We start from the raw sequence: 26,912 nt of genomic DNA on the forward strand, positions 1-26,912 counted from the left end.
TATAGATTGAAATGTGTATGTGCCATTGAGTCAGTCCTGTCATCAACACTCCTTAGAGAATGTGATGTTTCAAGACAGAATACAATCCAGTTTCTCCCAAGTTTACAAGGAGTAGTACAATTTTAATAATTTTTACCAGATGCAAATATGAGTGCATAATACTACATTGGGAAAAATACCACCAACAGCAAAAACTTTTAACTAGAATATGATAATATAAAGTGAGGCTAAATGTACTTCTACTTAAATGTGTTTTTTTTCCCATTTCCAGCTGTACCCTTAAAATTAGAAGCAAAATTTTGTAGTAGGTACTATTTCTGATCTGTACTTTGCTTTCCTAATTACTTTTAACTTCGTTATATAGTATCCTGAACTTGTGGTATCCTTGCACTGATAGCATTAATTTATTATACTGCCCTCCCTGGGCTAAATTTAAATGCTAGGCAGATTTTGTTCAAGCTCTAAACCCTTCATTTGAGTAAGTTAAATTGTCAATCTAAATAAATTGTGGATTTGAGCATATAGATTGAAGTAAAACAAAAAGAATGAGGGAAATTCTCCTGGACTCAGACCCTTGTACAAGTGTATTCCCTACCAATCTTAGCTCCACTGGGTTGCGTTTGCATTTGTGAAGAGAACCATATGAGGGACTGTGGATAATTCAGCCAAAATCAGTGGCCATTACTAGGAAAGCTTAAAGAACAAAAGCAAAACATGTCCTTCAGTGACTTTGCCCCATTTCAAGCATTATTTCAATGCAGGAACACCAGGTCCTATTCATCTTTATACTAATCATAATGACTAAACATAGTTCTATCTTTAGTGGGTGCGATACAAAATCTGTCCAGTTTCAGTACCCATCATAACTAAACTTTGTGCAGTCATGATTCCTTATCTTAAACTCATTTATCCCCATAAACTAACTTTACCTCAAATGCATTTCCCCCCATAAACTAGAATTTTCTTTGTTTTAATCAGGAAGTCTTTAGAAAAAAAAATCTTTGGAAGACAAAGCTGGTAGGCAAAGATCGACAGCTGCAGTGTTGGCCTGGGTGACCCTTTGAGATCAATTGGAGTCCTGCTAGGGAGGGGTATGCCTGCTGGCCTCTTTCATGCTAAGGTGCCAGGGAAACAAACAAAAAAACCAACAATCTGCTCTTTTAATTTCCTTCATCACCAGTTGATTACAGGAAATAGTTTCAGAGAAACCATTTACTCTCCAAATTAAGCCAGGAACTTACCTTTTTCCCTGTGTTTATGAATTTATGTCGGGTATTTGTTTAGCAGACCTCTTCGAACTGCACAGTGCTTTCCTTGTTGACTAGTTTCCATCGGCAGCAGCAATTAGCATCGGTTTCCTAGGCAACCATTCTGTACCCTACTGAGAAAAACCTTTTCTTGACAGGAGCATTCTGTCTAAAATTGTCTTGTTTTCCTTCTTTCACAAGTGTACAGTAGGCTTGTCGTTTCTTTTAACACAGCACTATTATGCCTGATGTTCTTAAAAGCAGAAACATTTACTGGCTTTTATATTGTATATGGTTGAATTTATTATCAATGCCACTTACTTCTCTCTTAACAACCTGAAAGAAATCAACAAAAATATGTTCTCAGGCTTATGCCAACTTTCTTTCTTCCTTTCTTTCTTCCTTCCTTTCTTCCTTTCTTTCTTTCTTTCTTTCTTTCTTTCTTTCTTTCTTTCTTTCTTTCTTTCTTTCTTTCTTTCTTTCCTTCTTTCCTTCTTTCCTTCTTTCCTTCTTTCCTTCTTTTCTTCTTCCCTCCCTCTCTCCCTCCCTCCCTCCCTCTCTCCCTCCCTCTCTCCCTCCCTCCCTCCCTCTCTCCCTCCTTCCCTCCCTTCCTTCCTTCTTTCCTTGCTTCCTTGTTGTTCATAGTGTAATTGCTGAGCCTTGCTTGCTCACCGAGTCCAGCTGGTCCTGATGAAAACACAAAGGGTCCACTTTCAAATTCCAACCTCTGTGTATACCAACAGTGTCATAGATGGCTTTGAAGCAAGTTCAAGTTTTCAGGGCCACTGAGAAAGTTACAACTGCATTGCTTGGTTATAAATCAACCACACAATGCCTATAAATTAATATAACAAAATAACTAACCTAAAATATGTGCTAAAAACCAGGCCTAAGACTGCCTTAAAATTTCTGATGTAAGTAAAGATACTGCGACTAGAAGAGCATAGCATGAATCAGCATCATAGAAAAACCAGAGCACTGCAATAGTTAGAAATGCTGGATAGTATGGTATAACCATAGAGTCACATTTACTATATCACTTTTGTTTAAGTAATAAGTGTCATGAGCCTGATATACTGTCTGTGAGGCAGTGACCCAACATTCAGGCAAGGAAGTACTCACTGGGAAAAATGACAGAATCATCTCAATGGATGACAGAAGTGTTTAAGTTTTTATCAACATATCAATCAAACAATGATCATAGACTTAGAAGTTAGCAAGACAGCAAGAGTGATTAAAACAGTGTTATGTAATTTAAATAAGCATTTAATATACATTATTTCATTTAATTGTCACAGCACATTAAAATATGAATGCCACTTGTATTCCCCTTAGCATGGGGAATATGAAGGTCAGAGAGATTGTCACTTACTGACCCCCCGCTGGCCTGGTCACCCCCAACTGCCCCCTACTGCTGGCCTGGTTGCCCCCAACTGCTCCGCAGCTGACCTGGTTGCCCCTAACTGCTCCCCCACCGGCCTGGTTGCCTCTTATTGCCCCCTCACCAGCATGGTCACCCCAAACTGCCCCCCCCACCGGCCTGGTTGCACCACGTAGCCTGCTGTTCAGTCATTGGTCGTCTCTCACTAACCCCTGCCGGCCTTGTCGCCCCACACAGCCTGCCAGCCTGCTGTTCAGTCGTTACTGTTAGTTACTGTGATGGCATCCCGGACAATTTGCATATCCCTCTATTATTAGTATAGATTACTTAGGTGAAATGAAAGTAGATTAGCATGATATTTTTTTGTGTGTGTGTATTATCAAGTCGGTTTCTGTGGATGAGAGCATGTCTCAGTTTGTTCTTATATCTATTTGGCCCCTGTTTATCTTTCCACCAATATATTTCCCCAATACAAAGAAAAACGATTATTTCTTATGAGAATTCAATTTATCTGTTGAAGACTGCTTTGATCCTCGTTTTTGAAGTTTTTAAAACAGACTCTACTTTTTAACCTGCAGATGTTTATCTATATAATGATGACCTGTTATCATCTGTTCCCTGGGTTATATCTTTAAATCCTTTATTTTATATCAGCCTAAAATTAATAACATTTATTAGATGTTATAAGATGAATTGTTTTTAAAAAGTTACTTTTAATGTTTTTCTTCCAACCGATTTTTAAGCAGATCACATAACAGATTATTCCCAAGTTGTCTTTCATTTTACTTAGGTGACTTGAGTTTACAGCTATGTCCTGAGATGTTTTTGTATTACTGTCTCATAACCAGAATGGCACTATTGATAAAAAATATAACCAGTTAATATTCAAATACTGGTTATAAGGTTCTCACAGACTGATCATTTTATTGACCAGGCCTTCCCCCTTTTTAATGAAACTTTTGTACTGACTAGGTAGGTATATATCATAGACCTTAAAGATCTAATGAAATACATGGAAATGATATATAAGAGCTACTACCCACCTAATCACAGCTGGTCCTGATGAAAACGCAAAGGGTCCATTTTCAAAATCCAACTTTGTACTAGTATATACCAACAATGTCTACATAGCAGATGTCTTAAAGATGTTTTAAAGATCTTTAAGACATCTGCTATGTAGAAAAGTAGTAGCTCTTATATATCATTTCCATGTATTTCATTCAAACTTTATCTTCTCAGGTTTTTCTGAATTGGTCTTATGTGCGTTGATCCTGTTTAATCACAAATTCATATTTTGAGGCATCTTTGTTAGGTTTTAAATCGTGGTATTAATGTAGATCAGCATAGAAACTTATCATAATGATACTTTTCTAAAAACACTGTAACAAAACTAAAAAACATATTTTAAGTTAAATCCAAAATGAATTCTCTCTTCTCTTTAAATTTGTTTTTCTAGGTACAAAAACATTACATTTTTTTCTGTCTATATCAACAGCTTTTAAAAATAAACTGCCATACCTATTACTTATTTTTCTTTCATTCTGTGTTTATTTTGCTTATACTACCAATTCCTTTTACTTTCTCTTTTTTCTTTTCCTTTTTATGGTTACAATATATGTATTTGTATTTTTTCTACAATTTAATACATTTTATTGTACTTTTTGGGGGGAGAAGACAAAGGAAATGAAATTCTAATTGACTGTGTTATTTACTTTCCCTCTTTGCCACCTGTTTTGGACATTTCACCATTTTATTTTATTTTATTTTTTGCTCTTTATTACAGAGGAAGTGTCTGCAAGGATAGTTCAAGTAGTCACGGCTGAGGCTGTAGCAGTTCTGAAAGGCGAACAAGAGAAAGACGCTCAGCATAAAGATCAGCCTGCAGCCCTGCCTTTAGGTAAATGAGAAAACCTCAGACCAGGGGCTGTGTCTGCTGTTCCCTGGTCACAGATCAAGTCTTCATGTTCAAAGAGAGGCCATATCTCATACTTTCATCAGAAACCTCTGTTGGGGTGCACTGGGATGTATGGTATTTTCACCTTTCGCAACAGGGTCATTGCGGTATTTGAGTAGTCTTTAGGGTAGATAAGCTTATAGTTAGACTTTTCCGCTAAATTATTTTTAATTTTTCACTTCTAGACCACACGAGATAATTATTATAAAAATAAAGCCAATGCACTTTTATCTCATCGCCCCCATTCATAAGGAAAATGCGCTAATGCAGTGGTCGGCAAACTGTGGCTCGGCAAACCGCGGCACGCGAGCCACATGTGGCTCTTTGGCTCCTTGAGTGTGGCTCTTCCACAAAATACCGACTTCTGCGCATGGGCCACAAAGTTTCAGTCGCACTGTACGTGTGCTCCTGCACGTGGTATGTTGTGGAAGAGCCACACTCAAGGGACCAAAGAGCCACATGTGGCTCGCAAGCCGCGGTTTGCCGGCCACGGCACTAATGCTTTAATTAGATATAATTGTTTCCCTTTTGTGGGTTTTGGTAAATGATTGTCTATATACTATAGTCTTCTTTGGGTCTCCCTGAACCAGCTACATAAAACCTATGGCCAGAGCTTTGTTAGAATTCAATTCTTTGTGTCCCATGTAAGATACTGGTCTTCACTTGGTTCATTTAAGGACGCCCAGATGGCATTTCTCTCTCCTTTGGTCACAAGTCACATGCCTTTCAGGGCCAAACAAACAGGTAATGTGATGGTGCTTGCCAACAAAACACTCTCAGCCATGGGCTTATGGCCCCTACTCTCCATAAATATAGATAGGTGATTGATAGATGATAGATGATAGATAGATAGATAGATATGCTGAAACACAAGAAAGGAAACTTCTCAGGTTCAACTGGTAGGTTTATTTTATAAGTACATAGATGTAATCCATAGGAAGGCATGTTTTTTAAAGCCTAAAAATAGAACATAACCTTTTTTCCTCTTACAGTCTAATGTCCCCTTAATATTTTATTTTCTGATCAGTGATTTCTCAATTGTCTATTAAAAATTAAGCAATCAAAAGTCCACTTTCCCAGAATCATAATTTAAAATATTCTCATTAGTTACAATCAAATGTTCTTTATCTATTGCTTTTCTCCTAAAACTGAGAGGGAACAGTTATCTAAAACATTGACCTTTTTTGTCTGTGGTTCACCTCTGTTGCTTGAAATAAAAGAAACCCTCACCTTTTCCTTTTCAACCTGAAATCTTAAAGTATGCCATGGAAAGGTCCACAGGGTCAAGGAGCTGAAGAGTCACCTGCCATCCCAATGCTGCCTCTGCTAACTGCTTTATGAAATAAAAATTTACATAATCTTTAGAATAGATCTTACCACTGGCCTTGACTGATGAATATGTCCTTTTGAAATCACTTACCTTCATAAGAATGGTCATAAAGTGTCTTGAGGAAACTTAGCATTAACTGTAAATGAATTACAGCTTTCAGAACCTTTCTCTTTGGTCCTTCTTCATGTAAAATGCCAAGGACAGAAGATTACTCAGCTCCCACTGGAACGTGTTTCTGTCTGAAGATTGCCTCTGGCTATGACCACTTCATTTTTCTTTTCTGAAAGTACATGCAGATGATGGGTTTCGGTATTAGACTCAGTGGACAAAATGCCATTTAGAAAGTACATTATCTAAAATAACTGTGAATAATCAAGGTAACATTGATCAAGAAGTTGAACAATGTTACCTTGTTGAACAATAAAGAATTCTAATATTTTTTCAGTCCATCAAGCCAAATGTAAACTAAAATGCCTGCCCATGTGTGTTTGAATATATAGTAGATTAGGGCCAGGATGAAATATTTTATTAATTAAACAGGCAGACACAAATTAATGGGATTAATGATGGACTTTTAGCAGGTATCTATAATCCATTTTTATGGAGAAGACAAAATGATTACTTTTAAATATTAAATGCTCTTCTTTCTTTTTAGGTTTTCAAAAATGTGTGAATCAGGTAATGGAGCTAAAAATAAGTCAAGTGCAACTTACTATTGAGTCTTTCCTGGAATGTCATAGCGAGGACTTTTTATAGATGGCAGAGCTGCCTACACATCTGCTGGCCTAAAAGAATTAATTGTCGTATCTCATTTTTTCCTTGTTTGATCTTTAGCAGCTGAAGAGACAGCTAATCTGCCTCCTTCTCCACCTCCATCACCAGCCTCAGAAAGGACTGTCGCCGTGGAGGCAGGTAAGGACTATGGGACTGTTTCAGGTTTATCTTCTGGTAAAGGGTAAATAAACATCAATCCATCAATCCATAAGCACTGAAATTTAGTATAAGCTAGTCTGTGACCCAGCTTGGGAGCTCTCTGTTTCAAATAGTCAAGAGGAAACAAAGACTTTAATAAACAAATGTATAATCATTTATCTACGTAAAATCAGAAGTGGAGGAATATGGTAAACAAAAAGGGGAAAAGATGTTTGATGAAGGAAATGATAACTTTGTGCTTAAGTTGCTAGAATAACTACAGAGAACCAGTTCACTTAATATAGAATGTTTTGACAATAATGATATAATTTTACCTTACAAGTGACTAAACAAAAAAATATATATTGATGAACTTAACACTTCCTTATGGAAGTATTGTCAGGAATTGTCTGTTTTGCTGAACATTGTATTGCCAAGGTCTTCCCCAGGACCTGGGCTGTTGCAAACTCTCAGTAAATGTTCATGAATAAATAAAGAAGTTAATGAGTGAAGCTGATGCAGAAAGCAATGAACTGGAAGCTGACATCATGGCTTCTTTCCTGCTGAGACCTGTTATTGTCCATGAATCTATTTATGCAATTTATTCAACCTGAAAAGCCATGTCAGCTTTTGAATTCTCATTGATAAAAACAGAGGGATGCCTTTGAAGAATATTCATTCAGAATCTGAGATGAATGGCATCATTTAAAAGCAAACTATCATTGGTTCTTAGATCAGTTAACTTTTATGTATTGTTTGAGTCATGGGAGAAAGCAAAGGAAAGCTACAGCTCAATTATTAATATAATTTAGTTTTCATATACTAAAATCAGAAATTTAATACTAATGCATTTTGCTCATTTATTTCTTCATTTATTTTTCCTTTTGTTGTCCCTCTTAGAGATCATTTTATTATGTTAGAAATAGAAACATCACAAAGGACTCATTGTCTTTTTATAATTTGTAATTAGATTCAAATAAAATATTCTTTGATTTCCTCAGATTTTCCTAAATTACTAAACTACAAATGATCAATACATATAATTTACTTTTGTCACAGATTTATAGACCAAAACTTTTTGTTTCTTAAACTGAAGGCTTTTTTCAAACTTACTGCCTGAAATATTGTTAAACAAACTAAATTACTTTAATAAATACAAGAAAATTTGGGGATTTTGATCAGTACATATAATTAGTTTCATAAAAGCCACTGATTATTAATTAATTCTCTGAAAATGTGATTTGATCTTTTAATTCATAAATTTGAACGATTCTTTTTGCCTTATGTTCATCCATTCATTGAGCAGATATTTATGGAGACCCTACAATGTATGCAGTTCTCTTCAAATTCTGGGTGTACAGTAGTGAACAGACCAGACATGATCCCCGTTTGTAGGAAGCACACTGTCTGGTGGAAAGAACAGAAATCCAATAAATAAGCTGACACATAATTTTGAATTGGTAGTACTAGGAAGGAAAAGAACAGGGACTTTTACATTAGAATAAGAGGGAGCTTAGTTTATTGGATGGTAAGGGACAGTTAAGAAGCGGAACCTAGAAGCTTGAATAAGTGTTGGTCAAGCAAAGGTGGAGGGAAGGGGCATTTGGGGCAGAGAGGCCAGGATATGCAAGGGCATTTAGGTGGGCAAGGGCATGACGTGTTCTAGGAACTGAAGGAGTTTCACGGCTAATGGTGAGTGAAAAGCAGGCAGAGTAGTGAAGAATTTGAGAGTAAGCAGCAGCCAACTGGGTTGAGGGGCCTGGATTTCACTCTGAATACAGCGATGATAGTACCTCCCTCAGGTAATTGAAAATGTTTCTGAGCTCCCTACTCACAGCCTTTCAGGTGTTAGAGAATCCTTTTAACCCCGAGAGGGGTATGGCTCCAAGTCTGCAGAGATCACATAATTACTCTTCTTTCTCCCATATGGGAGTTGGAGCAGAAAGGGGCCTAGGGTCTCCATCCATCTGGGGATTCACCCTGTGTGCCTTTCAAGAGGGGGAGGGTTATAATGAATATAATGAAAACATAAATAAAATGTAGCATCACATTTACCTTTTAGTAACTTAGGTGTCATTATCAAGAGTATAACCCTCCCTTATATTTCAGTATTGCTTTCCCCAGGCTGTTTCAATATATTCTAAGAAAATGTCAACTTACCACTTCCTATTGAAAGCAATTCAAAGATATTTTATTCTGAACATTTTCAAACTTATATTCTTTTTTTTTTAATATATTTTATTGAGTTTTTACAGAGAGGAAAGGAGAGAGATAGAGAGTTAGAAACATCGATGAGAGAGAAACATCGATCAGCTGCCTCCTGCACACTCCCCACTGGGGATGTGCCCGCAACCAAGGTACATGCCCTTGACCGGAATCGAACCTGGGACCTTTCAGTCCGTAGGCCAACGCTCTATCCACTGAGGCAAACCGGTTTCGGCCAAACTTATATTCTTATTAAAAATTTTCAAAAAATATTGAGCTATACAAAGTCCTAATGATTTGCTTTAGGATAACCATTTTTGAGTTATATATATATTTTTAATTTTGTTTTATTGCTTAAAATATTACAAAGAGTAGTACATATGTCTCCTTTTTATTGAGTTGTATTTTTAAAGTATGCATTTTACAAGCTTTACCTAATTAATTTAAAAGACCAAGTAGTATTCTCATTCAATACCTAATTAATTTAAAAGACCAAGTAGTATTCTCACTTTACCTAATTAATTTAAAAGACCAGTAGTATGTGAAAGATACATGGTTTGGACAATTAAACCATTCCCTCTCTTTTCTTTTTAACCACTCTTAAAGTATGACTAAAAACTTTTTAAAGTTTGTTTATCAGAAAATAAATTAGTGACAAGCCACAAGATAGGATTCAACTCTTCAATTTGTCAAACCAATTGGTTTTGTAAAGACCCTGCCAAAATTCAGTTAATGTATTGCTCATAGCAGGTCCAGTGGAAATGGAACAAGTGAGGTTTTTTGCTAGAGTTTTTTTAAACTTTTTGACACACCCTCAAAACAACTGTAATCTAAGGGCACCGTGACTGCCACAACCCAATCTCCTTTTACAAATGCAAGAACCCTTGGATTCAATTGAGTTCAGTAATTTTGGAAAATATGCTTTTTATTAATTATCAAACATTTTAAATGCTGTTCTTTACCAAAGGGGGACCATGAAACCTTCCACTAAAAATAATATGTTCATTACTGTCATTTCTAAGTATTTATTTATTATAATCAATGTAATAATAATTTCCAGAACATGTGCTTAATTCTGGGAAACATTTAAAGGGATTTTGATGAAAAAATTAAACAATAGTCACACTTAGAAAGGAAACGCAGGTATAGTAAAATGAATACTAAGCTAGGTAGGATGTTTTCAAATTAATCTCCTTTTTCTTTTTGGCCTAACCATGATGGTTGTTATTTGGAATTTGGAAGCCCGTGCGAGAATAATGGAATCATCAGAAAACAGAACCAGGAATCTTTCTGACCTCTTCGGTTTGCTCCAGAAGTCTAGGGTGGTTTTTCCTATGTCAATGATGTGGCAATATTATAATTGCTAATCTGAAAGCTTTCCCTCCAAATCATTCTTGGGCAGCAAACCCAGTTGGCAAATGGAGGAGTCCTCAGTCAAAAGCTTGCAGAATGGGAAGGGCTTAGAAGTGACAGAGAATAATGTACCGGGGGGGGGGGGGGGGTGGTCAGCCACCTACAGCCACTGGCTGTGGGGCAAAAGATGTGATGCCAAGACAGACTAAAACTACTGAGTCACAGAGACCCCGTGAGACGCAGTCTCTTATAAAAGTGACTTCTCATTTATTCCCAAGGGGGCTGACATACTAAGTTTGGGTTTAACATGGCAAACCTTATTTAACCCAATATAAATTTTCAAAGGCTTTTCTTAAAAAATAGATGGTATGAAAGCAAATTAAGAAAAAATGGATCCCTCCAAAGAAACCATTAGAAGTTTAGCATTCTGAATAAGAGCCATGTAACACTACAAGTTCATAAGGCTACCCTGTTCTTTCAAATATCACAGTATTTAAATGAAATAGAATCTTTTGCGGCAAGGGAAGTGTCCCCAAAAGCATGTGTACTTATAATAAAAGAAGGCATTCAGTTCTGATCTTAAAGAGCAAAATTAACTGTTATGAAGTGAGTTTACTCTTTCATAAATCTCTCAAGTCTAGCTTTGATGTCAGATGGAAGTAACCAGCAGAGGTCCATGACCATCTGCCTGAGTGCACTGATAGATGCTAACATGTATGGAGTCCAGCACTGTGCTTGGCACACTCTCAGATATCCTGTCATTTACTCCTTCTAGCAACCTACAGGGAGAGATAGTATTCACTCCCACTTCTTGCCCAGGATGTCATGGCCGGTAGATGGCTTATCCAGAATTCAAATCCAAATCCCATTCTCTCCAGCCACAGCCCCATTGCATCCCTAAAGCTGTTTCTCATCTAGGTTCTTCGTGTGGGACTACAAAAACAACTTGATTTTCCTTCAGAGGTGTTTTTTAAAAATTATTTGTTATAAACTATTGGACTAATTTCCTTTATTTTTTTCAAATTACTCTCAAATAAATAATTCATTTATTTATAATTATTATGTATCCCACCTCCATTAGGTATGAACCAAGAGCACCTGCCACACACAATTCCATAGCAAATGAGGATCTATTGTCTTCTATCACTATCATTGGAACCACATGCACCGTTTGCTGGTCATGGTCCTCTAAGCATCACATCCCTGACACACCTCTGGGACTTGTAAAGTAGATGGATATCAGACTCCTGGGTCCTAAACAGAGACTTGGAGGACAGACAGTTCCTAGTACCAGGAGAGAACTGGACTTGGCCAGATGTTCTTTATGAAGTTGCCTGGCTCGGGTCCAGACAAATACTACAGGGAAGCTACTTTTCCACGGCAGCCCTTACAGTTGTTGCTGCTTTTGTTGTTCTCTGACTAGAGTCAAAGTTTTCAGAAAGATAGTACTGTTTCTCTGAAATGTTAGAGATCTAAAGTAAGACTGGGTTGTTTTCACATGTTCACTTTCAAAAAGAGCTATGGCAACAAGAAAGAGGAGGTCAAAATCCTCAAAAGGCTTAAACCAATCCAAGGAGTAGTGTCTTATACTACCAGAACTCAGCTTTAAATTCTTTAGTTTTATACTGCAGTCTGCTCTACTCCCCAGAAAATAAATGCTGAACATCAGAGAGGTGAATATGACATTTTCATTTGTTGATTGGTCTTACAATGTGTTGAACATATTGGAAGTTTTAGAGGTAACTAGGGTACCTGGGGAGTTTACCGCCTTGGGGAGTCACTGGAGGAAATGTGAATGGGTGGGACACATGACAAGCCCAGGCCTCATGATTCAGCCAGTGTTGTAGACCAAGGTAGAGCCAATTATTTGCTCAGCTGAGAAATCGTGCCGAGTTCAACTAGGAATATCAGATGTAATTTTAGGCTTCTGCCATCCCATGATAGAATAAGCATCGTAGATGAGAAAGTTCTGAGCACCCATCCAGAAACAACTTCCACAGGGCAGTCAGTAAATAATGTGTTCAAAAAGATTAGAAGTATTCTCTCCCCAAAACGTTATTTTAGTATCCTGATGATTTCAGACTTATTTCCAGTTGTCAGCACCTGGTTGCTGAAAATAAGTTACTGCCTTAAAAATACAGTACATTTTCAAATTAATACTCTAATTCTGCATGCTTAAATTTAGGAATAGAAACTATACAGTTCTTATTGTTAAAAATTATGAATTTTTTAAATTATTCTCTATGTAAGTCAATAAATAATTATTAGCAAATTTAGTAATCTGACACACAGGTCTGAGATGCAGTGTCTACACCACATCCGAAACCAAGTATTGTTCATTGTCATCATCCTTGAAGCTCATTAAAATATACATGAATCCACATGTGAAGCCGACCAATCTACCCCTGTATATCTAAGGAAATATATTTAAATAATGCATCTTTCTAAGCCAAGACACAGGAAAGGTCAGAGATGAGAGCAATTCCTTTAGCATTTAACTGAGAAATATATAATGAGGAGGTTGAAATAGGAAAACAGCCAAGAGCCAGTAGTACAAATGAAACTGCATGGAGTAAAGTCTTGATGAATCTGAAGTCCTCCCTGTAGAAAGTCTCAGCTAATTATATCTCTGTTGAGCTTTCAGAAGAGAAATAAAGCACAAATACAAGTTTAGAATACTAGGGGCTTTCTTAAAACCCTAAACTTTCAATGACATGCAAATGAGATGTTCCAAAGGATGCTTCTAGGACTTAGCATCCAAAGAGAAAACCATGCTGACTGCACTTTTCTTAGCCAGGCAGGGAAAAAATCTTCAAAAGGCTTAAACCAATTGCATTGTAGATTTTTCTTTACAAGATTGAAATTAAACATTACTTTCTGGTTAAAATCGGAAACTAAAAATTAAATTTAACAAAAATGCTAACTATGTGAGCACCCCAGATAATTAAGGTTGTGCTTCAAACAGGACTATTTCCCCCCATCATTAAAAAGATTTTAACTACCTTCTTTTTTTACTTATAAATAAATTGATATAAACACAAGAGAAATTAATCTACTTGAAAGAATATCTTCCAAAGCATGCATTTGTTTTGTAATCTTTGTGTCTATGCCAATGTTTCCGTGCTTATTCTGACTTGTTTGAGGGGAATGTATAGATAAGGTCTATTATGCAGCAGGGTGTCAGTGCATTTGATTCATTAGATCAATTACAAGATTATTTGAGGGATAGTTTCGATTCAGTGGCTCCTGAAGCATGAAACATTCACTGTCTCCCATCCCATCAGCTTGGTCTTGCTAATCCTTCTCCGCTGTGCTGCTTCCGTGGCCCTTTGTGTCCTTGTGCAGGTGTTGTCTGTCTGTCTGATCTTGTGTCTGTCTTGTCCAGTTCTCCCTGCAGTTTCTTTCTGTGTGTCTGTTTGTAGATGAAGGGGCTGAGGATCAAGTGGGTCCTCTACACAGGTTCCCCAGCCACGAACCTGCCACCAGCGGGAAGAGGCGTAGACTCCTTGTCCCCTCCATCTCGGTGTCTGTGCCTGAGGATGACCCTTCCAATTCCGATGAGGAGTACTATGAGCATCCTTTGTTCAGCTCACAGTGGACTACCTCTAGTGTGCTCCCCAGTGTCCCCGCGCAGAGTGCAGAGGCCCACTTAGGCCAGGAGAAAGGTGAACCAAGCATGGTCCCCTTTTGCTCCTCCTCCCCAGCCCACGGCTTTGACTACATGCATTATATTAAGTGTGCTTTTATATGTGGGGTGCGAGGGATAGGAGCCTGTTTTTTCCATATGAAAGTGAAGTCCCTATATAGCTTATATCCATCCAAAGGCCTCAATAATTTATATAAAAGAAACCTTACTTGAGGCATGTGAGAACTTCCTTTTTCTGTATTGTTACTTCTAAAAAGGAAGCCAAAAAGTGGGGGGCAGAAAGGGAGGAATCCAAAAAGGTTTAATTAAAATATGACTCCCTTCTGCTCCTTGCAAATAAATCATTCGGGGAAGAATATATTCTTGTATCCAAACAAGAGAAGATGACCCTGAATATAATTTTTCTTCCTTGGATACACAGACCAGTTATAAATAGCCATCTTTTTTAGTGCCATGTTAATATGATAGTTTCTGTATAAGGTAGAATAAATGTTATGGAATAAATGTATTTCTTCACATCATTTAATTAACTGCAGAAACTACCGAGGCTCTTCCAAGTGACTAAATCTGGGCTCACATCAGTAGAACTAAAGTGAAGGAAAAGATCCACAGCCTTTGTCATTCCAGCTTTATGAAGATGGAAGACCCTAGTTTATAATTGGCTATACTATGAGCAGTGGGCTACAATGTGTCTCATTCTAACTAAGTAGTTTTGTAAAGAAAAAATAATTAGAGCTAAAACATTTTTGTTTAGGTGAAGAGATTATTTTCAAATAGGCAAGAATACCTTGCTTAAGTGAAGAGTTTATGTTATACTAGAGGCCCGGTGCACAAAATTCATGCACTGGGGGCGGGGGGCGGGGGTAGGGCTCAGCCCAGCCTGTGCCCTCTCTCAATCCAGGAGCCCTCAGGTAATGTCCGAATGATGGCTTAGGCCCGCTCCCCACTGCGCTTGCCAGCCATGAGCCTGGCTTCTGGATGAACAGTGCTCCCCCTGTGGGAGTACACTGACCACCAGGGTGCAGCTCCTGTGTTGAGCATCTGCCACCCTGGTGGTCAGTGTGTGTCATAGCAACCGGTCATTCCACCGTTCAGTCGATTTGCATAATAGCCTTTTATTATATAGGATGGGACAGTACTTAATGGGAGGTTTAATAGTTCCAAGGCAGTGTGGATAAGCTCACCGACTATGTTCCTGATAATAAACTTCTTCCAAGAGAAAGAAACAAAAAGCACCAATGACTCAGATATTCTGATGGAGAACTACAACCTCTACTCAGTGAAATTAAGTTCTTTTAATAGTGTAAATTAAGAAAATTAAGAAAAATATATGAATTTTTGAATAAGGAACATGTGGAGTGGAAAACAAACATGATTTATACAAAATCATAAAATGGAAGGCTAAAAACTTACATGGATTTGGAAAACGTAAATTAACTTGATTAGGCTATATTTGATAAGGTGACATTAGCAGCTATATTAAAAGTCTTTTAGCTGTAATTAAAATCTCTAATTCTAATGCATTATAAAATTGCCTTAGTAAATTAGAGTCTGAATTTTTAAATGTTACTCCCATAACTAAATTATGAAAATGGAAGTGTCTGCATGCTAAATGTGAGGAATAGATGAAGTAGTTCTCTCCTGCCCCCAACTCCAAGGGTTTTAATATTTCTCAAAAAAGGAAACTCCTTTTCTATCTATGTCTTTCTCACAGGGCCATTTAAACAATGTATAATTGTTTCAGAGAAATTTTTAATAAGAATTTTTTATTAGCAAACTACAAAACAGCTTGTATATATTTCCTCTAAAATCTTAAGTAGTAAAATCAGATTTATTTTACTGCCATTTGAAGCACAATAACTCATGCCCTTCATAAGTTTGTTTTTATATTTTAATTGTTAACATTTTTGCATGTGATACACACCTTTTGGGGAGATATTTTGGCAGTTTGGTTGCCACTCGGTTATCTTTCCTTGGTGGCTTTGAATTGCAGAAATAACACTTTATAGATGACAAGCACATTGTCTTTCCTATTTAGTGTCAAGGGGAACTATGCATGAACCACATTACGGAACATTTCAGGTTTAGTGTTACAAAACCAGTTGTGTCCCAGAGGCAGACTTTTCTTAGTAGGTTGAACTTGTCCCTGAGCCTTGTTTTTCAAAATATTTTACTTACTGTTTTAGAGTTTTTATATTCTCTAATATCATATGATGTAGTGAAGGTAAAATAATTTGAGTTAGGCAGTCTTGCACCATTGAAAAACTATTAAATACATTATATTTTAAATAGTTTTGGTGGACTTCATGATAAAGCTGTAAAGGTAATTGATTGGATCTTATTTTGAGACCAAAGCTTTTTTTATTCCCAGAGTTCTTTAGCAAAGTTTGCATGTTTTAAATAAAGTAATCAGAAATTCATATGTAGGGACTTCTTGCATTGGAGAAAACAGCACATGTCTAACGAGTGTAAAGTGTTTTTTTTTTATTTTTCAGTACATCAGTGCATCTATCTTTTCACAACCATCTGTTATCTGGTAGCACCATCTCTTCCTTCCAGCAAGCTTCTCACATGTGTGCAACTCACTGCCATTTCCACTACGTGGTAATAGAGCAATAAAACCATTTCAGCTCTCAAATTTTAAGATAAATAGCCTTTTAACAAGACTTTAAAAGGCATCCTTATTAGCAGATTATACCTAAGTTTTCCAAGCACTAATTAGTATACATTGCATTAGAACAGTAAATTGCTCATCCAAATGGTAAAAGAAATCCTCCTGAGCTGAAAGTGTGCCTTGAATAATATTTCTGTTGTTGTGTGCATTGTTCTGTGGTCATGACGTCAACATCTTTTTCATCCCTAAGAAGAAGAAACGCTAGAGGGTCCCGTGGCTGAGGAAGAGAAACCTGCCACTCTTCCTGGGAAAGAGTGTGGGGCTGCCAAGGTCTCAGACCAACCCAAGGGCCTCAGTGAGGGCCAGGTGGACTCTAGCCTGGAGACCCATGTAGTTCCCGAAGAGAGTGCCCCAGCAGGGGCCCCGCAGGAGAAAAGTATAAAAGAGGTCACGGAGGTGGAGGTGTCTCCAGAAGTAAAAACCCCTTCCTCTGCCAGGGAAGGTGTGTCTGTCTTAGGATTTGCATGTGTTTTGTTGCAAATGATCTCTCCAGCAGCTTACCAACCTGATGCCTTTCCAATGCTATTCCATTGCTGAGTCTTCTCACGATCCCCAAACCCATGACCTAGGCTTGCGGAGCGGAGGGTGCGGCTTGCGCAGGTGCCCTGGGGCAGCTTGGTTGTCCACTGCTGCCGCTGATTCCTCGTTTGACTTTGCCATGATACAATACGCTTTGCAGCCAGGCTGATGACGCTGTGTGAGCTTTTTGTCCCTCCGCCCCCTCTCATCTCAAATGTTTGCCAGTCACATTGCTAATACATGTATATTTTTATTTGTTTATTTTGGAGACAGCAATTCATATGCTTTTGTTTCAAGTCGCAGAGTTGAACTTTCGCACATAGAGGCTTAAATGATAGAATCATTTTTGTTTGCAACCGCAATAGGCTCTATTTTTTTATGCTTCCATGAGGACTGGTTTGGTTTCCTTAAAAGCTCCTGCTGATGCTTCTCATATCATTTCCTTTCCATGGCAGCCAACCCCTTTGGTCATCCCCATATCTCTTGAGTTTTCATTCATCTAATATTTATTAGAAGTTCATAAACTATTTTTTTTCTATTGTTACAACAGGACACACAAGTATATAAGGTAATGATGATCCATACACTTGCTCTTCGAGAGATGACTGGATTTTATTATTTCCCCCCCGGATATTTTCCAGATAAATACATTTGGCCCTAGTGACCACAGTGAAGTACCTTTAACCTTAGAACACAAGTGAGACTCTGAAGCCTTCTTGATTGGTGAACAAGTTTAAAAAAAAGAGTCATTTAATTCCTGTGGAGCATCTCAAAGGCAATACTGGTGGATGTTTCCAGTTGATTGTGTTCCAGGGAATGAGGAATTAGGTGATGACCAACGAGTGAAAGATATTGTATAGTTGACACTCTTTAAAATTTTGTTACTCATATGACTTCCCAGTACTAACATTATAATTCAGATTTTCTTATATTTATCATAAAGACTAAGTAATATTTATTAAGAATTTTGAATCCATGATAGAAATTGACTTGTCGATTCTTTGGCCATATCATATAAAGTCAATATCAAATCTTTATTAATATTCCTGAAATTTAATATTAATGAATTTTAAAAAGTTATTTCAGTAATTGTTCAATACCCCCAAAATTTGTTGATTAAGATAATTGAAATCATGAACTTTTATTATAAATGAATTGACCTCTGCCCATGGCCTACCAATTTACTTTTAAATGAGAAAACAATAAGTTCAGTAGAAATCAGTCCTTTTCCATATTTAGTACTACATAAACATGTAAGCATATATGTATATATGAGTTTTGCACCCTAATATTAACTACATATTAAGTATTCTTTAATTCACAATTTTTATCTGAAGAAGGAATGTAAATTTTTTCTACTACACTTCATATCTCATACTGTTTAGAAGAGACTGAACAAAGGAAAAAAGAATATTCAAAATATACTCTATTACAATTTCTGTATGCATTAATTCACAATGAGAGCTCATTTTAGCAATAGTACAAATATATCTCAATCCTGACATTTTCATATTGATTTTTACGTGGGTAGCATGTGTGCATGTTCCATAGTTTTTCTTTTTCCCCTGCCATTCATTTGTCATTTCAAAATATAATTTTAAGCTTACTGCCTGAAAGCACTTGCCTATTTTTTTAAAAATCAACCCAATTACTTCAGGTTTACTTACAGCCTCGAAGATGGAGTTCCATGATCAACAGGAATTGACTGCCTCTTTACCTGAGCCATTAGACAAGAAAGAAAAGGAGTTAGAGAATCAAAGTAAGCCTGGTGAAGATCTTAAACATGCTGCCTTAGTTTCTCAGCCCGAGACAACTGAAATGTCCTCAGATAAAAAGGACAGACAAGGCCCAGAAGAAGGAAGAGTGCCTCTCACTCTGTTTGGGCACACTCTTGGTGCCGGCCTAGAAGACTCAAAACAGAAGGCAGAACCAAGCCTAGTGGTACCTGGTATTGACCTCCCTCCAGAAACCCCAGTTCCAAAAGAACAAAAGGACTGGTTCATCGAATTGCCAATGGAAACAAAAAAGGATGAGTGGGGTTTAGTTGCTCCGATATCTCCTGGCCCTCTCACACCCATGAGGAAAAGTGATGTATTTGAGGATATCCCAAAATGGGAAGGGAAACAATTTGATTCTCCCATGCCGAGTCCTTTTCACAGTGGAAGTTTCACTCTCCCTTCAGATGTTATGAAGAATGAAATAGTTGAAGAAGCATCATCTTTTGCTCCTGCCCTATTACAGTCAGATGACAAAAAATCTCTGGAAGAAACCAGTGGCCCAGTAACTGCCAAAGACACTTCTAAAGGTGAAGAGCCCCATAAGGATAAACCTTACAAAATGGCAGAAGTACCAGCCTCAGAGGCAATTCCCTCACCCAAAGATGCCCACATTCTGGACGTAGAAGAATGTGTCCCAGAGAAAGTTTTGGAAGAAGAAAAAGGAGCAAGAAAGCAAGAAAGTGTGCAGAAAAAAGAGACGCCCACCCTTAGTGGCCAGGAATCTTCACTTACTGAAAAGGAATCTCAGCTGAAGCTTGAGGAAAAGACAACCATTCCTGACAAAGAAACCATGCTGAAAGAGAGTGAACCCCCCAAACCGACAGACAAAGAGACGGGTGTAATTCAGCCCTCCACAGAGCATACTTCCTCCAAAGAAGAACAGAAAAGCCAACAGCCGACCACAAACACATTAAAACAGGAGTCATTCCCTGTGAGTTTGGAGCAAGCAGTTACAAGTTCAGCCACGGCCTCTAAAGCACTGGAGAAGGAACCAGCTGTGCTAAGTGAGAAGAATGCTATCGAGGATCTGTTTGAAGAAAAGGTTGCTGACAAAGGTAATAGAGTTGAAGGAGTTGGGGCTGCAACATTAGCTGAGCTTGACATGCCATTTTATGAAGATAAGTCAGGAATGTCCAAGTACTTTGAAACATCTGCCTTGAAAGAAGAAGTGACCAAAAGCTTCCAGCCAGGAAGTGATTACTATGAACTGAGTGACACAAGAGAAAGTGCCCAAGAGTCTTTTGATACTGTATCTCCCATGCATCAACATGGTGACAAGGGACTTCAGGCAGGTAAAGAATCCCAGCCCGGTGCTCCAGCACAAGAAGCAGGGTATAGCACTCTTGCAAAGAGTTATCCACCTGATTTACCTGAAGAGCCCAGTTCTCCTCAAGAAAGAATGTTTACTATTGATCCAAAAGTATATGGGGAGAAAAGGGATCTCCATAGTAAGAATAAGGATGATTTGACACTAAGCAGGAGTTTAGGACTCGGTGGTAGGTCTGCAATAGAACAAAGAAGCATGTCAATCAATTTGCCCATGTCTTGCCTGGATTCCATAGCCCTTGGATTTAACTTTAGTCGGGGGCATGATCTTTCTCCTCTGGCTTCTGATATTCTAACCAACACCAGTGGAAGTATGGACGAAGGGGATGATTACCTTCCAGCCACTACCCCAGCAGTGGAGAAGGCCCCTTGCTTCCCCATAGAAAGCAAAGAGGAAGAAGAACAGATGGAGGGAGAAAAAGCAGCCGGAGAGGGAAATACTCAAGTCGAGACAGTGTGTGAATCACCATTCCTAGCCCAAGATTATTACAAAAATGGTACTGTCATGGCCCCTGACCTGCCTGAAATGCTAGATCTGGCAGGCACAAGATCAAGACTAGCTTCTGTGAGTGCAGACACTGAGGTTGGCAGGAGGAAATCAGTCCCATCAGGGAATGTCATTGAGGAGAATCGTACTGGCTTGCCCCCTGTCACCGATGAAAACCACGTCATTGTTAAAACGGACAGTCAGCTCGAAGACATGGGCTACTGTGTGTTCAATAAATACACAGTCCCACTCCCATCACCTGTTCAAGACAGCGAGAATTTATCAGGAGAGAGTGGTTCCTTTTACGAAGGCACTGATGATAAAGTACGAAGAGATTTGGCCACAGACCTTTCATTGGTTGAAGTAAAATTGGCAGCTGCCGGGAGAGTCAGAGATGAGTTCAGTGCTGAGAAAGAAGCATCCCCACAATCAGGACTGAGTAGGGAGTTTGATCAGGAGAGGAAAGGAAATGATAAGCTGGACACTGTACTAGAAAAGAGTGAAGAACATACTGATTCAAAAGAACATGCCCGGGAATCCGAAGAGGCTGGTGACAAAGTTGAAACATTTGGATTAGGAATAACCTACGAGCATGCTTTGGCCAAAGAACTGACAGTATCAAAAGATGCATCACCTGCCATGGCCGAGAAAGGTCTCAGCTCAGTGCCAGAGGTAACTGAAGCAGAACAATCCAAACAAGCTGGATCAGAACTGGATTTTGTTGCAAAGAAAGCTGAGCAGGGTCACTTCGATGTTAAAATCAGCGAGTTTGGACAGATGGCCTCAGGGCTAAACATAGATGCTGCAAAGTCAACAGAGCCTAAATTCGAGGCTACACAGGACCTCACTCTCTTACCCAGAACGCCTCAGGAGGCAGGTGTGTTTATGGGTGTTGAGTCAGGCCACATGAGAGAAGGCACCAAAGTCAGTGAGACAGAAGTCAAGGAGAAGGTGGCCAAGCCTGACTTGGTACACCAGGAGGCTGTGGACAAAGAAGAGTCCTACGAGTCCAGTGGTGAACACGAAAGCCTGACCATGGAGTCCTTGAAGCCCGAGGAGGGCAAGAAGGAAACCTCCCCAGAATCTTCTCTAATTCAAGACGAGATTGCCATCAAATTGTCTGTGGACGTCCCTTGTGCACCTGCCGTTTCAGAGGCCGAGTTAGCCGAGGATGAGAGAGCGGATGTCCAGTTGGAATCTATTCAGCCACCCAAAGAAGAAAGCAAAGAGACCCCAGATATCTCCATCACACCCTCTGATGTTACAGAGCCGCTGCTTGAAGCCGTCGGGGCTGAACCAGCAGAAGCTCAAAATGAGGAAGAAGAGATAGAAGCGCGGGGAGAATATGATAAACTGCTTTTTCGCTCAGACACCCTTCAGATTACTGACCTGGGTGTCCCGAGTGTCAGGGAGGAATTTGTGGAGACCTGCCCAGGTGAACACAAAGGAGTGATCGAGTCTGTTGTGACCATTGAGGATGACTTCATCACTGTAGTGCAGACCACAACTGATGAAGGCGAGTCCGGTTCCCACAGCGTGCGTTTCGCAGCCCTGGAGGAGCCAGAGGTGGAGAGGAGACCATCCCCTCATGCCGAGGAAGAGCTTGAAGTAGAAGAGGCAGCGGAAGCCCAGGCAGAACCCAAGGATGGCGCCCCCAAGGCTCCAGCTTCCCCTGAGAGAGAAGTGGCTGGGCTTTCAGAATACAAGACGGAAACCTATGATGATTACAAAGACGAGACCACCATTGACGACTCCATCATGGATGCTGACAGCCTCTGGGTGGACACTCAAGGTGTGCTATTTTTTTTTTTTAAATTTTCTGCTCCCAAAGAAAATCCCATAACCTAATGGATTTTTTTTTTTTTCATTTTAAACATTTAAAAACGCCCCTTTGTCTCTTTATTTTGCATTTTGTTCACTGGATGAAGGCTTCTGTACACTTGTTACTAATGTTCTTCTTGTTGTTCTTGTTGTCATGATTTGCTTTGATTCGCAGATGATGATAGGAGCATCATGACAGAACAGTTAGAAACTATTCCTAAAGAGGAGAAAGCTGAAAAGGAAGCTCGGAGACCATCTCTGGAGAAACATAGAAAAGAAAAGCCTTTTAAAACCGGGAGAGGCAGAATTTCCACTCCTGAAAGAAAAGTAGCTAAAAAGGAACCTAGCACAGTCTCCAGAGATGAAGTGAGAAGGAAAAAAGGTTCATTTAACAATCACTTCTTTAAAAATGTTTGTGAAGTAATTCGTTGTTACTCTTTTTATAGAAGAAACTCCTAACGGTGGTAACTGTGTGATGAAATTGTGTTCGGTTTTGCTCCAAGTGTTTCTTTTCTCCTGATGGTGTGCTCTTTGTGTTTTCTTGTTCGTAGCAGTGTATAAGAAGGCTGAACTTGCTAAAAAAACAGAAGTTCAGGCCCACTCTCCCTCCAGGAAATTCATTTTAAAACCTGCTATCAAATATACTAGACCAACTCATCTCTCCTGTGTTAAGCGGAAAACGACAGGTGACTGTTCAATTCTGCAATGTGGCTGGCAAACACAGACATGTTTTGTTTCGTTTTTGTTTTTTAAATTTCATTGCCGTAGCAGCTTCTTTATTTTATTTTTCTTCCAAAAATATCTCAGTAGTCGTGAACGATTTCAGCTATTACGTGTCTTGTATCATTATTCTTTTTTTTTTTTTTTCCCTCCCTGCAGAAGAGGTCATGACCATCTGTTTCTTTGTCATGCTCAGACTTAACAGTGATTGTATCTTGGCATTGTGCTCTAGTGTCACGTTCTGGGATTCCTATTTTCATTCTGTGTGTTTGGTTAGACGGTGGCGATGAATATAACCGTGGTATGCATTCTCATTATTTTGCTTATTTATCTCCCTCATGCTTAAACCCATACGTATTTGTCCTATTTTCTAAATTGTTACTGCCAAATCTGTTACTGATGTTGATGAACTTACTAAAAACCACCAAGAATGCATAGTGATTTAGAGATTGAAAATGAAAAGCAAATCTGAGTTAAAATAGTGGTTGCAAAATTACTTTGCTTTGGATGAAAGAGGGGGAAGAAAAAGAAAATGAAATTATCTGGTAATCTCAGATTTTATTTCTCAGATTCTCAAATTGTAAAGGTTTTTCAATCTACTGTATGTATCTCTCAGCTGACATTTCACCATCGGGCTTTTCTTAACTGTGTTGGGTCCTATATAATTCAGTGTTCAGTAATCAAAGATAAAACTCTCTCTCCCCACAACATTTCTTAGAGTTTAGGTGTATTTCTATTTTACTGACTTCTTATTTTTTTCTTCTTCAAATATACTTTTTTTTTTACTGTTGAAAAAGTGATGGAATGAAGGAGCACAGCATGTTGCAGATCATATAAAAGCCATAAAATATCTATAATGCAAACTCCATTCCTAAAGTATAGTATTAAGTATTTATTTAAATGTATAATTATACTATGATAATCTTAATTTATGATATATTTCATTTTAGCATTTGTTAAGTGGCATACTTGCAGTCTACAAAATTAGGTATCAGATTGCTAAATCAGGAAAGAATATTTTACTTTCCATTATACATTAGAAGTGCCTTTTTATAAACATTCAGATGGATTTAAATGTTAAGAGCAGCATTAATCTTTATAAAAAAATATCCAGGTTATTGATGGTTTTGTGGTAGATTATTAGCATTACATGCTAATAATCTCAACTATTTTTTATTTGTGTCCTTCATATCCAAATCGTTTAATGTGCTTTTCTTCAAGAACTAGTCTCAAAGGTGGTATCTGAAAGTGGAAGACTTATAATTGTGCACAAACACTGATAATAAAGATTCAGGATGAGAATCTATTTAATAGTTAGGAATTGACATGCCATCTCTAAATCTTATATCCACATATTGGTTCACTTTTCATTAAACCTTCAATTTTTCTTCTAGTTAGCCAGATACTTAGGCAGGCAGAAACTCTTGGTTTGGGCATAAAAATCCTATATTCTACGTGAAAGGATGAAAGAATATATCAGGATTGTGGAATTTCAGAGGAAATGTCAAATGGTGTGGTGAAGTACCTACATGTCATTTCTATTCAAGATCTTTGTACTAATTAGGATCTTCCTTAGTCTATTCAAAGGTTAATACTCAAGCAGAAAGCATACACCAAACAGGGTGACATTGGCTTGTAGCAAACTCTATGGCACAGAAATTTGAAAAAAAAAATAGAAATAGTACGGATACATCATTTCTACAGCTTCTTCCTAAAAAAAAAAAAAAATCAGTTCCAGAATCTGTGAATAATCTTACTAGCCAATCCTAAATAGCATGTAGCATATTGTAGACAGTTATTATTTTTGTGTTAGCGCTGCAGATGGCATATGGAACTTTCTGAAACTCATTGGAAATGCTTATAAGGATAAGTATTCCTCCGCCCCCCACTGGGGATTTCTCTTTTATGAAAGAAAATTAAGGAGGAAGTAAATACGCAAGCTTGCGTCTTTAATTTTAAGCACAACTTTTAAATGCAGATCGTTTTCCAAAACACAAAGGATTGTTCTCAGTCATGAGAGATATTTAAAGTCAAGTCAGGTAAGTCATGGACAGAAAATATGCCGGAGAGAATGGAGTTTCAAATTGACACCGGAAGTGTAAACGAGTAGCAAGAAAAACAGCAGTAACAGATGTGGTAATGATTCCATCAGTAAGTTCATGTGTAGGCATGTGCTATATTACCGAAGTCGAAGCTCTCTCATGTTTTCTCTTTGACAACCTCTTTTTCTTCCCTTCTCTGCTCATGTGATATGTTTCACATCGATCAAGTGTGTCATTCATATTGTGAAATGAAGGGGTGCAGAGGGAAAAGGGGTTGGCTGACCAAGAGAGTTTGGAATATGAAAGGCAGAAGTAACTGTAGGTATGCCAATGGCTACAAAAAGAGGGTTTGGGAATCGTCATGAGCTCTCTTTTTTATATCATGCCACCTGGAGAAACCAGCCAGTCCCCTTTTCCTTAAATTCCATAGCCTTCAGATTGCTATTCTGTGACTCCCGTTCTAAAGGATCTATCCTCATGTAGTAGTAATTTAAAGATAACATTGGCAACCAGTAGAAAATTATTTGGTGTGCTTACCTGTGCTTTGGTAAACCCTGGGCTATATTAATGAGCACACCGTATAGTGGAGTGTTGTTATTATTCAGGTTTCTTTAAGTTACTGAATTTGAGTCTCAAAATAAGCAAAATTTTTCTTTGCATTAGGCCGTTGACACAACTGAATATCCAAAGTGTATTGAGAAAAGCATGTGTGTGGTGGTTAGCCATTAAGCTTGGGGTTATCTGTGTCTTCTCTCTCCCACAGCAGCAGGTGGTGAATCCTATCAGGTTCCCAGTGTATTTAAACAGGCAAAGGACAAAGTCTCTGTGAGTAAAATAACTTTTTCCCTGTTCTTCACTTGAAGCTCCTCTTGGTATTAGTGGCAATGTTTTACTAACTTTAGATATAATTTCGACTTTAGCTGTGTACTCTTCGCTGTCATTGTAAATCAGAATGATTCTGGGTGGCATTGGGGCATGTCTTAATGTCTTCTGGGATGACTTGTCATTGGTGAAGGCTGCTCTTTAGTAGGAAGACAAAACATATGAAACAGCACAATGATCTGGTAAAAAGGAGGGAGCCCAATTATTTATTTTTCATAGATTCAAGATAAACCATTATAATCAACACAAAATTAAATTTTATAATACATATTTATTATGTCTACCAAATAAGAATCTGAGCAAATTAAGCGTGTAGATGAGCAAAAGTTAGTAAAAATATATTATTAACCCCTTTATCTAAAGACAACTACAGTTACCATTTTGATGTAAAATCTTTGTTTTTTTTCTACACATTTGTAGGTTTAATAACAAAAGCACAGCGTATCAGTTGTTTAATTAAACAGTAAACAGAATTCCATGTCACTGAGCATTCTTATACATTATCTTAATGACTATATCACATTGCATTTTATTTATTCATAGTATATACTTAATCAACTCCCTATTATTCAAACTATATTTTTGTTAATTTTTAGCAATATTACTATGCAGAAATCATTTTTTGCTCAATCCTA

The 26,912-nt window shown here is 38.1% G+C and overlaps 1 protein-coding gene across 40 annotated transcripts in view; it reads left to right on the forward strand.

The window, feature by feature from the left end:
- Window positions 1–26,912, forward strand: part of MAP2 (microtubule associated protein 2) — a 243,421-nt gene that overhangs the window by 192,210 nt on the left and 24,299 nt on the right. For 10 of the 40 annotated variants that reach the window (XM_036319739.1, XM_036319740.1, XM_036319738.1 and 7 more), the window contains 7 exons: window positions 4,412–4,525; window positions 6,747–6,824; window positions 16,893–17,144; window positions 18,879–22,604; window positions 22,809–23,015; window positions 23,185–23,319; window positions 26,159–26,220. In XM_036319739.1, coding sequence (XP_036175632.1) covers window positions 4,412–4,525; window positions 6,747–6,824; window positions 16,893–17,144; window positions 18,879–22,604; window positions 22,809–23,015; window positions 23,185–23,319; window positions 26,159–26,220 — 4,574 coding nt within the window. The remainder of the gene's footprint in view (window positions 1–4,411; window positions 4,526–6,746; window positions 6,825–16,892; window positions 17,145–18,878; window positions 22,605–22,808; window positions 23,016–23,184; window positions 23,320–26,158; window positions 26,221–26,912) is intronic. The other 30 variants (XM_036319750.1, XM_036319756.1, XM_036319758.1 and 27 more) reach the window with 17 other exon arrangements.

This window comes from Myotis myotis, unplaced genomic scaffold (assembly GCF_014108235.1).
Source record: "Myotis myotis isolate mMyoMyo1 unplaced genomic scaffold, mMyoMyo1.p scaffold_m19_p_8, whole genome shotgun sequence".
Taxonomy (NCBI): Eukaryota; Metazoa; Chordata; class Mammalia; order Chiroptera; family Vespertilionidae; genus Myotis; species Myotis myotis.